General features: G+C 37.0%; 2 protein-coding genes and 1 pseudogene across 7 annotated transcripts; all 3 read right to left on the bottom strand.

The window, feature by feature from the left end:
• Window positions 1-2,264: 2,264 nt before the first annotated feature.
• On the bottom strand, window positions 2,265-3,387 carry LOC148787262 (uncharacterized; annotated as a pseudogene).
• Window positions 3,388-3,907: 520 nt separating this feature from the next.
• LOC105167935 (external alternative NAD(P)H-ubiquinone oxidoreductase B2, mitochondrial) lies at window positions 3,908-8,463 on the bottom strand. Of its 4 annotated transcripts, none has more exons than XM_011087824.3 (11): window positions 8,321-8,463; window positions 8,054-8,174; window positions 7,188-7,461; window positions 6,587-6,793; window positions 6,061-6,311; window positions 5,555-5,777; window positions 5,312-5,416; window positions 4,920-5,192; window positions 4,703-4,824; window positions 4,357-4,476; window positions 3,908-4,206 (listed from the first exon to the last, which is right to left on the bottom strand). In XM_011087824.3, exons 2-11 carry the CDS (start codon window positions 8,131-8,133, stop codon window positions 4,119-4,121), a joined length of 1,743 nt encoding a protein of 580 aa, XP_011086126.1. In that variant the 5' UTR covers window positions 8,134-8,174; window positions 8,321-8,463; the 3' UTR covers window positions 3,908-4,118. The 4 variants fall into 4 exon arrangements, with proteins under 4 accessions (XP_011086126.1, XP_011086125.1, XP_011086124.1 ...); XM_011087823.3 differs by having other exon boundaries at window positions 8,287-8,443; XM_011087822.3 differs by having other exon boundaries at window positions 8,270-8,434.
• A 2,344-nt stretch (window positions 8,464-10,807) lies between these two features.
• Window positions 10,808-15,554, bottom strand: LOC105167933 (external alternative NAD(P)H-ubiquinone oxidoreductase B2, mitochondrial). Of its 3 annotated transcripts, none has more exons than XM_011087817.3 (11): window positions 15,191-15,554; window positions 14,967-15,087; window positions 13,989-14,262; window positions 13,420-13,626; window positions 12,983-13,233; window positions 12,502-12,715; window positions 12,271-12,375; window positions 11,880-12,152; window positions 11,663-11,784; window positions 11,311-11,430; window positions 10,808-11,161 (listed from the first exon to the last, which is right to left on the bottom strand). In XM_011087817.3, exons 2-11 carry the CDS (start codon window positions 15,044-15,046, stop codon window positions 11,074-11,076), a joined length of 1,734 nt encoding a protein of 577 aa, XP_011086119.1. In that variant the 5' UTR covers window positions 15,047-15,087; window positions 15,191-15,554; the 3' UTR covers window positions 10,808-11,073. The 3 variants fall into 3 exon arrangements, with proteins under 3 accessions (XP_011086119.1, XP_011086117.1, XP_011086118.1); XM_011087815.3 differs by having other exon boundaries at window positions 15,239-15,554; XM_011087816.3 differs by having other exon boundaries at window positions 15,170-15,553.
• Between the last annotated feature and the right edge of the window lie 38 nt (window positions 15,555-15,592).

Genomic DNA, 15,592 nt, shown 5'->3' with positions numbered 1-15,592 from the left:
TTTTATTATATATTTTAATATAAATTATGAAGATATTTAATTAATTTTAATATATTGTACACTGGAACCCATCCATCCTAAAAGAAGAAATTGGTGGAAATGCAATAAACATTTAAGCCCAATTGAAAAGAAAAAAAAAAAAAAGATTAACATGAAATTCCCTTATAAAGCATGATTGTTTGATTTGGTACTCTAATGCCATCCCCTTCTGCTAGTGGTCCACTTTTATTTTGAGGAATTAGGGTTCATATAAAGAGTGATCAGCTTTGGTTTGTATTGTTCAAATGCCATATATTCCAATATCTCATCATTGATTTTGGACTTGGATACATATATATACATATATATATCATTCATTTTGACCCCCACACAAACTTCAAATTCTTTCAAGTTTTGATCATTATTAATCATGTGATGGGAATTGAAATGATCGATTTTAAATATTTTTCATGCGACTAAACAAATACAAAAATAATAAAAGATTGAGAATCTCTAAACCTGATTTCATTAGATTCTTCCGTAAATATTTTTTAATGAATTTCAAATTACAGTGAAAGATAGTTCTTGACAGAGCCCCTAATGAGAGGATTTCGCTGCAAGTTCACCAAAATTTAAACCCTTTGATGAGGAAGTCACTTATAATTATATGGGATGCGACGAATTTATTTGAAATATTCTCTCATTATATGAAAGTTAACTTTTTTTTAAAAAGAAAAAAGAAGAATGAAAAAATATGTAGAGACATGGTTGGGCAGTGACACAGAATAGAAGTGATTTGAAAAAGGGTTTTTGTTTGAGAAGTTGGAAAGAAGTGACAATTGCTCCAAATTGAACTACTTAGGTACCAAAAATTGGAAACTGCCGGAAATGGACACCAACAGTGACTAAGTAGGTATCAAGTCTCAATCCCAATCCCAATCCCAATCTCCATCCCTTTTTAAGTATTTTTTGGTCATAACAATTTCAATGCATTATTAATTAATGTGTTAGGATTAAAGTTCCATAATTTGGTGTAATTACACGTAAACTCCCTATAATTTAAAAAATTATATCTAATAACCCTGACGCTTGCTTTCGTCTAACAAATAAGTCCTCATATTAGTTAAATTTCACTGAATTTGCTGATATTATTAAAAAAAAGTCTGAATGAAAATATATTTATCCTTGATTGATTTAAAATTGACTTATTGCAGGTCAAATAATTTTCAGAACTAAATTACCCTAATAACAGTGAAGATATACCTCATCACATGCATTAATGCGTAAAGACGTATGAAAGTAATTTGATCAGAAAAAATTATTTGACCTGCTATAAAATCGGGGTAAATATAACTTTTTTTTTCTGATTTTTTTATTAATATCAATAAATTCGGTAAATTTAACTAGTGGAGGAACTTATTTGTTAATCAAAAGCAAATTCCAAAGGTACTAGACGTAGTTTTTCATACCACAGGGATTTATGTGTAATTACATCAAATCTTAAGAAAGGAGAGTTAATTATTCCTAGTTTTTGAATAGGTGAATGAAGTAGATATGAGTGGATTAGGGATGAGAAATCGAATTGAATTTTTTATTATTAATACATTTATATATGTTATATATATGTAAAATAAATCGAAAAATGCAATACGGTACTTATACTTCAATCATGTATATTAATTAAATATAATTACATAATATTAATAAACAATATATAATTATTATTAATAATAATTGATTTAAAAAGAAAAATCGAATTCGACTAGAAAGGAGACCTAAGCTATTGTCTGGCGATGTGGGAGAAGGGCATGTTACCGGCAACGGCAATCATCTTTTCTTTTGGATGTCCGCATCATTATCCAATCCCTGTGTCTGTCTCTGGCAGTCAGTGGCTCTACTCTTTTGTCCACTTCCCCTTAGCCAATTTCAATTTAGTCCAGCCGGGGTGGGGGTTTACACGTGTCTTCCATTATTGCAACTCACTTACGGCCCCACTTCCCTAATTTTACTTTTCTTTTTGGGCTGGACTTTTGGAAACTATGGGCCTAGCCTGGATAAATTGTAAGTGGGCTCTAATATTATGGGTTTTTCGTCTTCTAACTGTAGTTGCCTTAAATTCTATACTCAATTGATTACTGTACAATGTTATCGTACTTGCACTTTGGAAAATTTCTAACTAAATTAGATTTGACATTACTAAATTAATTACAAAATAGTTATTATATGATTGGCTACTTTTCTTAAACTATATACTACAAATTTACTGCATTTGCCACATAGTCGATTCAAATTCGTCCAAATCTGATTATGTTAGAATTTCTCCCATACTCCTTGAATTGTACAATAGTTGAGGGTCCTTTGAATGTATAAGACACAAGTCCATAAGTATCATCAAAGAAGAAGACAATGAGGATCAAGAATCAGACAAGAAACACTCATCTGAAACGGTAGAAGTAACCTTTTCAGAGTCCTCATCTGCCACCTTTGCAAACAAAACCTCAAAAATCTCAGCCTGCTTCCCTCCCAACTCAGTTAATGCTCCTCCTTCATGATCTTCACACTCTTCCTCATCTTCCAGCAGTATTTTCTTCCAAAATGCGTAATCACTTGATGAGTTCTCCGGATTGGAGGCATCTTCCTGATCTTGATGAACGTCTTTCCCATCAAAATCCTCAACAACTGTATCTAGTTTTCTCTTCTTTCTATCCTCATCGTCACTGTTTCGCTTTCCAGTTTCAAGTTCTCTCATTTTCCCAACAAAGATTTCGTCGCATGTCTTAGCCCAGTGGCTGATTAGTCTCTTTGATGTGTTCTCAATGTTGTCACCACTGTTGCAAACGCCATAATGCGGAGCTCCATCTCATCTTGTTGCCGTTTCAGCTTCCGGATTTCCAGCTTTGATTCATCTTCCTCGTCTCTCAGAATGCTTGTCCTTGTTGCAATGACATTGTTGTTTGTTTTGTTATTAGGGTTTCTCCTCTTGATGTTTGTAAGCAAATGTTCCTTCCCTGCTTGAAAATTTGGATTTGCATACCGCCATGGATCCACCCCTATTCTCCGGAAACCCTACACGAACAACATAAAAATGTTGTTCAGCTAGGCTTCAAGCCAAAAATACATGAAAAGACAAATACCAGTTTTTCTGCGTATTGATTGAGCTGACAGACAGAGCTTGAGAAGTTGCCATGCTTGAAGCGTCTGGGAAGTATATCTGCGGAAAATCGGAGAGGGTCCCAAACAATGAAGCCGGTGGTGCCTAGTACGTTCCATGAAATAAGAGAGTTCGTGCTTGGATCGTTCACAATACTAAAGGTCTTAGTCCGAGCCCTCCTCCCTCATTCTTGTGTCCCAACATATCTGAAGAACCCCACAACGATGATGGACACGGCATACTTCCGCCACCACCATTGGCGGCTCCTCTCGCCTCCACAGCCCCAACTATAGATCTTTAATTCCTCAACGAACCCTTAATGGATGACAGGACGCGTCTGTTCATTGTGCTTTTTAATTTGTCCAGATTGTGAAGTTGTTTCAACTTATTGCCTGATTAGCTGATCAGGGCTAGTCTTTTTCTTTCTCTAACATGCATGCAATCAGTTCATGAAACTGGAGCAAGCATGAGGAAGGAGGTAGAAGCAAGTATGAAACTAGTTTAACTTCATGGCAAACCAAGATGTTGATTTTCTCTGGCAGAAGGTAGACCAATGACTGCAAGATTGATATCATATTCGTATTGTACTGTATAGAATATAGATATTCTCTAACATCTAACTTGATTTGTTCTAATTGATCAGAAAAAGGAGATTGATTTGTGCTATTTCATCAATGATCTTCGCGTGGTCCTTGATTTCCAACAGATAGTACAATAACGTGCAGGTCTTGCTGCAGATAAGTGGAATTGCTTGAAATTGTTAATCGAACAACTAAATTTAGTAATTATTAATTCTGTGAAAATTAATTAGAGAGGTGATGAAGTCCGGAATTTAATTTGTTTCATCACCTCACCGGTTGGCTGCTCATCTTGACCACTGTACCAACCTCAACATCATTACTGAACCGAACTCACCATATATCTTTGGGACTATGAACAAAAACATAGGAGACTGATCATGCTTCAGAAAAAGAGAACATTCAGCTATTCATATGCCACTAGAGTCTCTCCCGAAAATGAAACGCCTAGTCCAGTCTGATATCACCAATGCCCTTGTACGCCAACTTACCAGCTTGCTGAAGAGACGAAGATGCAAGAATCAATGAATGATATGCATGTCAAAAGGCAATGTACATAGGATAGAGCTAATATTGGACTACACCACTTCTTGCGGTTTGCTTATTTCATAGTTGATCTCAGGAATTACAGGGACAAAGAGAACTCACCTTGCATATACAGAATACCAAAGCCATTGAGTGCTGTGGCCAATTGAAACCCAGTCGCCAGGGAGCTGGGCAGCCGTCTGCTCCCCTCCCAAAGGAGCAAATTGTCCAAGATGCTTGTACCTAAGGCGCATCATGCACATAAGCAATAAAATATATCCACTTTCTGACACAACTTTTATTTAGTAATTAAGTAGCATGTATTGTGAAAAATGTTATTAGACTCGGGCTCACTGCAATTCGTTATCTTGCATGAACCTCAAAAGTTAGGCTAAAGAAGGAGCTTCAAGTTTTAGCTTCATCAATTTTAGCTTCATTAGAGCTTCCAGAAAACTAGCATAAGTTTTACCTAAAAGGGCGGAAGCGATGGCGTCCTTCACCCCTGAAGCGCAGTGGACCTTCTGGATTTCTCTCACACTCTTCCATACGGTTGAAACAGTCAGCTAGATAGGATCCTTGCTGTGCTGCAACCTGAAATTCCATCAAGGAAGTCAACTGTCATGAGTCTTTCTAACGGAGGAAAAAAGATTGTGAAATCCACCAAGACGTGTCACTGGCTAAAGAACCTGGGCAGTTGCGGGAAGGTTCTTCATTTGAGAATCCACCTGGGAAAGAGCTGATTTGAATTCTTCAAGATTGACTTCAACTGATTCCTTTACAGCATCACCTTTAGAATCTTTCAATAGATCAACAAGAGTCCGCATATGTTTATTCTTTAAATAGAGTGCTACTTGGGGGTATCTTTCACATAAATCGTCAAGCACTTCTTGAAATTCCTTAATGGTAAGTGTCCCTGAGTTGTCTTTATCTGCTTTCCGAAATATAACCCATATATCTTCCTTACAATATAAAAAAGTAGGGTTAACCTTAATGGAGAACTCCATGTAAAAAAAAGGTAACATTAGCTTGAATCATCACAGACCAAGTAAACCACAAACTAATGGAGACAAAAACATACCATGACCCTGCGCTGATTGATTGTGGAACAATCTCCTAATGCATATATACTGTCACATCCTTCTACTCGCAGCCACTCGTCAGTTGCCAGTGCACGTCTGTTACCCTGGGTGACAAAACCTGAGTTTTCAGCAATTCTCATAACTCAATGGAATAAAGCCGGCAATAAACCATGAAAAAGACACATCAAATACAGTAACTCACAACTGTAAAGACAGCTTTTTTATGCCTCCCGTTCTATTACCTGACCAATTTGCTTCATGAAATCCATGATAACAGGGTGAGTTCCAATGCCAGTTGACCAGACAACCATACCATATGGCATAGTGGATATTCCCCCACCATCCTTAACTTCTTTAGTTGAAATTTCTTTCTCTGATACTTTCACAACCATTGCCCCAGTTTTGACATCAATTCCATCCCTCTGAAATTTCTCTTCAGCAAAAGCTGTGATTCTTTTGTCAAACCTGTAAAGAGAAACTTGCATGAGCACATAATTCAAGGGGGCCTCTATATATTGCATCTTTTTAATCCAAAAGACTCATCCTCTTCATTATGCATATGTGTCTATGTTTATCTGTTTACATATTTTTAATTAGCTTACACGTCTTTTTAAATCTAGGAAAGCAATCAGGTGATTACTGCTAGTGAAAAACAACAAAAACCTTGTCGTAATATGAATAACCAATCATATTTAAATTCTTCGAAGCATTGTTTCCAGAATTCTATTTTAAGTAAGCTGATACTTACATGTTCAGAATATGATCTGTAGCTTCGAGAAGTGTTATCTTAACTGCCTCTTTAACCTTGGGGTATAACCTCACTAGATCTTCATTTACATAGTCATGAAGCTCTGCTGCAAACTCAACACCAGTTGGGCCTCCACCAACAACAACAAAATGAAGAATTCGCTTTCTTTCATCATCACTTAGGTTAGGCAAACTGGCTCTTTCAAAACAATCGATTACAGTCCTACGGATCTTCTGAGCATCTTCAAGTTCCTGCACAAGAAGCAGTTCCATCAAACCAAGCTTGCCAAGAAGAGACAGAATACACAACAGCTTGCATGTCTATTAGTCTGGCATATCTAACTTGCATGAACTTATATGCACCAATATGGTATGATCAGTTTTCAAGTCGTACCCCATGCAGACGGAAGTTACATTTACATCCCAATCTAGATGTGTGCGAACAAGTATTGTTGCGCCGCACAAGAGCATTATAATGCAAACAAAGAATGACAAAACATATCGTAAGACAAGCTTGTGGATGTTACCTTCAAGAAATGGCAATTTTCCGCCACACCAGGGATGTTAAATGTATTTGCACGGGCTCCAATGGCAATCACAAGGTAGTCATAATCTACAACAATTTCCTCTTTCTCATTCAGATTGCCAGCTATATGAGATCGACAATAAATTTTCTTATTTTCTGCATCAATCTTGAAGCACTCTGCTTCCCAGTAGTGAATATTTACATTTTTCTGCCAGAAAGAGAGGTCCATTGAAGCAATGTAAGCATTTAAACAATAAAACTAACAAGGAAAAGTTCTAATACTGAAGGCTTCACTTCACTCCATCAGAAAAGCGTATCGTGGAGACGGAATTTTCAGATGATTAAAGCTCAATTTAGAAAGATTGTAAAGAATTCTAAACTCATTGAATAGATAGACGTAGAAGTACGACCAAAGCATGCCTAAAATTGCAAAGCTCATGTTACAAGCTCAAATAAGAAGGAGAAGCGCATGAAGGAACCTGACAGTATAAATCAGCAAGTTCAGTGACGAGTAAAAAGCATAAGTTTGAGATAACAGATGTAGAAGTTCTGCAGTATTCTAGTCAAGGATAGGGCTTATACTGCCTCACCCAAATACTTACCTTCCTGACAATGTTGCGGACTGGTTCTGCAATGCTGCGAGGTTCCACAGTGCCGCATGTCACACTTGGTAGTAATGGTGTGAATGCAAAATAGTTACGTGGTGATATCACCTGGACATCATACGATGGATTTTTCAGATTTTTCAAGAAACTTATCCCAGCCCAACCAGTTCCAAGTACCACCACTTTTTTCTTCTTGCTATCAGCCTCACTTGAATCGAAGGTCATTCCATTCTCTGATTTAACATCAGAAAATGCCAAAACGCCTCCACCACTGCCATTCACATACAGAAAGGGAAGCATGATATAGTTACCATGTCATGTTAATGTAACTCAATGGCAAATCTGATGCTGGTATATCAGCTAGAAATTCAGAAAAATGTTTCGTCCAGTATGCTTATTGAAAGAATTGTCACAATTGGCATATAGTACGAATCTTTTAACTATCATGACACAAGCATAAACACGCAATCTAGCTCAATCATGCTACAATTACAAACTAATTCTTAAAAAGCCACAATGAAGTGTAAAACTGATTAGATCCCCATCCCCCAACAGCTCAACCGAAGAACTCGCTCGACTTTATTTTTCAATAACCAGCCTTAAGTCGATGCAACATTACTTAACTTCACAAAATTCATTGTCAGTAAAACATGAAAAACACCAAGCAAATGTAAGTCCAGCCCCCGCAAATTGTCAGGCAACAGGAAACTACCCCTAAACCTTTACCAGATCAAAATTTCCAACTCCATCAAGACATCTCAGAATCGACGTAGGACTCAACCTTACGGAAATCTAACAGCCCAAAATAGAGTAACAAAGAACAAAAAACTACTCTTTCAGTATTAAGAGAGGTGCAAGATTACCTAGTGGCGAAAACAATCAACATTCTAGCAAGCCAAGGATTCACCCTGAAAGTTCTGCAGAACCTCCGAAACAACGTCATCTTCTGTATGTTTCAGACACTCTTAACTGGAAATTAACCACCTGAAAACAAAGAGCATACAGCAGAAAATTCATGAAACAGAGTCGCACTCGTACGCAGAAAAAGACAGGAATAAAGACAAGAAGTTCACTCTAACTTTGCAAGAAAAATCACCCAAAAAGATGGGAGGAGGAGGGTGCAGGGGAACCTGATGCCCTGCGCTTTTACCCGAACTGCTCGTTTTGCCTTTTCCACTGTTGTCATGAACGTTCCCCAGGTTTCATAACTTGGCGCACCACATCAGGACACGTGCACTCCCCAACCCTGCTCTCTTGTCCACGCACTCACATACAAAATTTTCAATCTTATGATTAATTATATAAAATATATAGGTTTCATTACACTCTTCTCTCGTTAAGTTTGGCATATTCAAGTGATTTAAAGTTTTCCACTAGGCGCGGTGCGTGTGATTTGCCGGCACGCACGCAAATTGATTGCGTTGAGCAAACGAAAACGTACAGCTTTGGATGCGGAAGGTACGTCTGGTTAAAGCGTACAATGGGGTTCAATTACTTATATATTAGTTCGAGTCAAATTGCATTGATTTGAACACCTCAGGAGCATATATACGCATGAATGCCTTAACGGCTAGTTGATACTAAGAACTAAAAAATATCTTTGCCAGCTTTGGTGTTATATTAATACAAAAATTTGGCAACCTAAGTGGATTCCTTGTCGGTTACTCCAGCTCCGATGAAAACTATATTAATATTTGAATTTATAAGATCAATAAATTAAAATATTGCAGTTCTAAACTTTGAATTTAACGGAAACAATCATAAATAGATACGAATATTTAGAATCGGGATATGATAATATATATATAAAAAAATTATATTGAGAATACTTACATGAAAGCATGCCGTAAAAGTGGATAAACATAGACTCTGATTCGATATATCGACCATTTTATGTTAAATTTAAAATAAAAAATTAAACTTAAATGAAATAAAGAAATTAAAAATTACTATATCAATTCATATTTATAACTCAGGAAAATTATCGCCAGTACTCTTCTCTTATTTAATAGTAAATTGCTACCTTGTAGTCTCGTATTTATACCTAACCAGCAATATTGCTAAAGATACAGAGAACTCTACCTTGTCATAGGAGAAGTAAATGCTACGAGGCGGCAGCTATCTCTTTATGTAAGTCTAACAGAAAAAGAAAATCCTAAGGTTAAGAAGCTATGCGTTCAAGTGAGAACAATTGTGTCCTAACGAAGCACCCAAAAATGGATAGGTGCAAGGGCTCAACACAATTTCAAAAAATAATATAGCTCCCAGCAACTAAAAGATCGACGATAAAGCCCATACTCATAAGAGTAATATATGTAAGCAAATGGCTTTCGAAAGGAGAGTACTAACCGGCTGATGAGTTGGTAATAAACGAGGCTTGCCTTCCCCCTAGTAAGTGGACTCTCCTCAAAAGTCACCTATGTTTCTTACGGAAAGCGTTGCTTGGGGAATAAACCTCTTAGCGGGAACTCTTTAGCCCTATTTATAAAGGAAAACTATTGATTGGAACTAATGGCTCTAAAGTAGACCAATTCAGAGTAAGGATAATGCATGGAGATTCCCGAATACACTATACGGTGGGTGTACTCCATATCCAACTGTGGATCTTGGGTATGCGGCTTAGGGAAACGCGATTAAAAAAACAAAAATCACAATCTTGCCGTTTAAACAAGTCCTCAATAACTGTGGATGTCTAATATGGAATTTGCTTTCTTGTCATTGATAACAAATTGAATGATTTAAGTTTAGGGTAATTACGCTCAAGTTTGGTGTAATTATACATAAATTTTTATGATTTAAAAAACTATATCTAGTACCTTTAAAGTTTGCATCCTCTAACAAATAAGTCCATCCGTTAGTCAAAATTCATTGAATTTGCTGATATCAATAAAAAAAAATTATATTTATAATTAATTTCTTGCAATTAAGATAAATCTTTTTATAATCAAATTACTCTCATACATTTTCGCGCATTAATACATATGAGGATGTATATATTTTCACTGTCACAGGGGTAGTTTAGTTGAAAAAAAAATATTTAATTTGTAATAAATCAATTGAGTGTAAATATAAATTTTCATTCAATTTTTTTTATAATATCAACAAATTCAATGAATTTTGACTAACGGAATCGACTTATTTATTAGTCGGAAGCAAACCTCAAGGATACTAGATGTAATTTCCCAAACTACAAAGAATTTAGGCATAATTGTTCCAAACCTCAGGGGAGGGAAATGCAATTATCCCTTCAAATTTTGTCTTTTAGGTATTGTTATCCAACAAATAAAACAAAAAGTAATTTAGTAGCTAAAAGATTTTTATTTGGTTTTAACTTTTAATAATTTTCTTTTTAAAAAAAATAAAAATAAAAAATAGGTATAAGAAGCACTAAACTTTTAAAGCTTGGATACCTTCCTCAACTCTTGAGTGCAGCTCACAAAGTTTGGATCAAGAGTTTATGTTTTCCAAGTCTTGAACTTTATAAAGTAAGTTGGCAAATTACTGAAATGTGAGCTGTGAATTAGCATAAATTAGGTCTTCTTAGAGCGCTCTCCTGCTCTCAATTTGTAAATTCGCGCCTGGACGTAAAGATTTCTAATTTTGGCTTCTCCAAACACTTGCATAAAAATCACATTAAAGGAAAGGCCTGGGGAAGCTACAAATAAGTATGAGATAGAACTTTATTTGTTTTACAAATCACAACTTATACTTGTCCTGAGATGATGAAGTTCGAAGAACTTTAATTTGTTGTGTCACCGGTTGATTGCTTATCTTCACCGCTGTACCAACCCCAACATCATTACTGAACAGAACTCACCACATATCTCCGGAACTATGAGAAAACATAGGAGACTGATGCTTCAGAGAAAGAGAACATTCAGCTTCATATGCAGCTGGAGTCTCTCCCGAAAATGAAACGCCTCGTCCAGTCAGATATCACCGATGCCCTTGAACGCCAACTTTCTAGCTTGCTGAAGAGATGAAGATGCAAGAATCAACTAATGATATGCAATTCAAAAGGCAATGCAGGTAGGCAAGAACTAATATTGGACTACTACACTTGTTGGGCTTTGCTGATTCCATTGTTGATCTCGGAATTACAGGGACAAAGGGAATTCACCTTGTATATAGAGAATACCAAAGCCATTGACTGATGCGTCCAATTGAAACCCAGTCTCCAGGGAACTGTGCAGCTGTCTGCTCGCCGCCCAAAGCAGCAAATTGTCCAAGATACTTGTACCTGGGATGCATCATGAACATGAGCAATGAAATATATCCACCTTCTGACACTAAACATTTATTTAGTAGTTAAGTGCATGTAATCTCAAAATGTTATTAAAACTTGGGCTCGCTGCAATTCATTATCTTGCATAAACCTCAACGTTAGTGCTAAAGAAGGAGCTTTAAAGTTTTAGCTTCAGCGATTTTAGTTCTCATTTCTAGAGCTTTCAGAAAACTAGCATGACTTGTACCTGAAAGGGTGGAACCGATGACGTCCTTCGCCCCTGAAACGCAGTGGACCTTCTGGATTTCTCTCACACTTCTCCATACGGTTGAAACAGTCAGCAAGATAGGATCCTTGTTGTGCAGCAACCTGAAATTCCATCAAGAAAGTCAGTTGTCGTTAATCTTTCTAATGGAGGAAAAATGATTGTGAAGTTCACCAAGATGTGTCGTTGGCTAAAGAACCTGGGCAGTTGCTGGAAGGTTCTTCATTTGAGAATCCACCTGGGAAAGAGCTGATTTGAATTGTTCAAGATTGACTTCAACTGATCCCTTTACAGCATCACCTTTTGAATTATTCAACAGATCAACAAGAGTCCGCATACGTTTATTTTTAAAATAGAGTGCTACTTGGGGGTATCTTTCACGTATATCGTCAAGTACTTCTTGAAATTCCTTAACGGTAAGCGTCCCTGAGTTGTCTTTATCTGCTTTCCGAAATATATCCGATATATCTTCCTTAAAATATAAAAAAAGTAGGGTTAACCTTAATGGAGAACTCCATGTGAAAAAAGGTAAACATTAGCTTGAATGATCACAGACCAAGCAAAACACAAACTAATGGAGACAAAGATACCATGACCCTGCGCTGATTGATTGTCGCACAATCTCCTAAAGCATATATACCGTCACATCCTTCTACTCTTAACCACTCGTCAGTTGCCAATGCACGTCTATTATCCTGGGTGACAAAACCTGAGTTTTCAGCAATTCTGATAACTCAATGGAATTAAGTCGGCAATAAACCATGAAAAGACACAGCAACTCACAACTGTAAAGACAGCTTTGTATGCACCCGAGCTATTACCTGACCAATTTGCTTCATGAAATCCCTGATAACAGGGCGAGTTCCAATGCCAGTTGCCCAGACAACCATACCATATGGCATCGTGGATATTCTCCCACCATTCTTAACTAAAATTTCTTTATCTGATACTTTCACAACCATTGCCCCAGTTTTGACATCAATTCCGTCACTCTGAAACTTCTCTTCAGCATAAGCTGTGATTCTTTTGTCAAACCTGTAAAGAGAAACTTGCATGATTACATAATTCATGAAACCAGTATAGTGCATCTTTTAATCCAAAGACTCATCCTCTTCATAATGCATATCTCTTTACATATTTTTAATTAGCTTACCTTCTCTTTAAAACTAGGAAAACAATCAGATGATTTTAGAGCTAGTAAAAAGCAACAAAAACCTTGTTGTAATATGAATAACCAATCATGTTTATCTAATCATAGAAGCATTGTTTCCAGAATTCTGCTTTAAGCAACCTGAAACTTACATGTTCAGAATATGGTCTGTAGCTTCGAGAAGTGTTATCTTAACTGCCTCTTTCACCTTGGGGTATAACCTGACTAGATCTTCCTTAACATAGTCGTGAAGCCCTGCTGAAAACTCAACACCAGTTGGACCTCCACCAACAACAACAAAATGAAGGATTCTCTTTCTTTCATCATCACTTAGGTTAGGCAAACTAGCCCTTTCAAAACAATCAATAACGGTCCTACGGATCTTCTGAGCATCTTCTAGTTCCTGCACAAGAAGCAGTTCCATCAACCAAGCTTGCCACGAAGGTCAAGTCTTACCCCATAGTTAGAGAAATTACACTGACATCCCTATCTAGATGTGAGGAAACAACTATTGTTGTGCCGCCCAAGAGGATTATAGTATAAACAAAGAATGACAAAGCATATCGTAAGACAAGCCTGTGGATGTTACCTTCAAGAAATGACAATTTTCCGCCACACCAGGGATGTTAAATGTATTTGCAGGGGCTCCAATGGCAATCACAAGGTAGTCATAATCTACATCGATCTCCTCTTTCTCATTCAGATTGCCAGCTATATTAGATCGACAATAAACTTTCTTATTTTCTGCATCAATATTGAAGCACTCTGCTTCCCAATAGTGAATATTTACATTTTTCTGCCAGAAAGATAGGTCCGTTGAGGCAATGTAAGCACTTAAACAATAAAATTAACAATGAAAAGTTATGCTACTAAGAGGTTCCAATTCATTCCATCAGAAAGCATATTGTGGAGACAGGATTTTCAAATGTTTAAAGCTAAATTTGGTTATACGTAGAAGAACGACCAAAGAATGACTAAATTGCAAAGATCATTTTTTACAAGCTCAAATAAGAAAGAGATGCGTGTGAAGGAACCTGACAGTATAAATCAACAAGTTCAGTGAAGAGTAAAAAGCATAAGTTTGAAGATAACAGATGTAGAACTTATGCAGTAGTCTAGTCAAGGATAAGGCTTATACTGCCTCATTCAAATACTTACCTTCCTGACAATGTTGCGTACTGGTTCTATAATGCTGCGAGGTTCTAGAGTGCCACATGTCACACTTGGTAGTAATGGGGTGAATGCAAAATAGTTACGTGGTGATATCACCTGGACATCATACGATGGATTTTTCAGATTTTTCAAGAAATTTATCCCAGCCCAACCAGTTCCTAGTACCACCACTTTTTTCTTCTTGCTATCAGCCTCACTTGAATCAGAGGTCATTCCATTCTCTTGTTTAGCCTCAGAAAACGCCAAAACGCACCCACCACTGCCATTCACATACAGAAAGGGGAAGGGGATACAGTTACCATATAATGCAATTCAATGGCAAATCTGATGCTGGTAGATCAGCTAAAAATTCAGGAAAAGGTTTCTTCAGAGTATCCTTATTGAAGAATTGTCACAATCAGTAGACATTTCTATAAGTAGGGCAAAACTGATCAGATGAGGATCAGTTCACATAAAAGAGTTTTCTCCCAGGGAGGAGAGTCATCAATCTCCTTCACAATTACAGAATATAGCAAGAATACTTTTAACTATAAGGACACATGTAAGTACATGCAATCTAGCTACATCATGCTACAGCCAACAAACTAATTCTTAAAAAGCAACAATGAAGTGTAAAAAGATCATTACTTCCCCAAACAGCTCAAGCAAAGAACTCGCTCGACTTTGTTTTTTCTATCAAACTCCAACCAAAACCAGCCTAAGTCGATGCAACATTTACTTAACTTCATAAATTCATTGTCAGTTAAACATGAAAAACAACAAGTCAATGTAACTCCAGCCTCCGCAAATAGTCAGGCAACTGGAAATTACCCCTAAACTTTAATCATTCATCCAGACCAAATCTTCAACTCCATTCAGAATCAACGTGGAAAGCAACTCATTCAGAAATCTAATAGCCGAAAATAGAGTAACAAAAAAGAAAAGAAAAAACTACTCTTTCAGTAATAAGAGAGGAAAGATTACCTGACGGTGAAAACAATCAACATTCTAACAAGCCATGGATTCACCCTGAAAATTCTGCAGAACCTCTGAAACAAGGTCATTTTCAGTATGTTTCAGACACTCTTAACTGGAAATTAACCACCTGAAAACAAAGAGCATACATCAGAAAATACACCAAACAGAGTCGCACATGCAGAAAGATGAGAAGTTCGCGCTGGCTTTACTGGTGTAAATCACAACTGAACTGTGAGCAAGAGAAAGGAACAACGAGAAGAAGTTGAGCTGCGCTCTACCCGAAGTTGAACTGCTCTTTTTCCACTGTCGTCCTCAGGAACGTCGCCAGCTTTTATCACTTGGCGGGAGATCTGGATCCGGGGAAGGGTGGCCCACATGCAAATTGATTCCGTTGACCAAACGACAACGTACAGCTTTCGATGCAGAAGGTACGTCAGCGAGCATCACGGCTAAGTAAGTAAAATATCGATGTCGCGGTTGATGCTATAATTATGCAGAAGCATATAATAACAATAATAATATCAATGAAGAAATTTTATATTGAGAGTGGTTACAATAAACAAATACAAGCATGAAGCATACCCTAAATATAATTATCCCATTCCTCAACTTCAACATCTCCCCCATAAGTA

The sequence above is a fragment of the Sesamum indicum genome, linkage group LG8, assembly GCF_026168435.1.
Source record: "Sesamum indicum cultivar Baizhima isolate 11 linkage group LG8, ASM2616843v1, whole genome shotgun sequence".
NCBI lineage: Eukaryota > Viridiplantae > Streptophyta > Magnoliopsida > Lamiales > Pedaliaceae > Sesamum > Sesamum indicum.
This window is presented reverse-complemented; position numbering and strand designations above follow the sequence as displayed.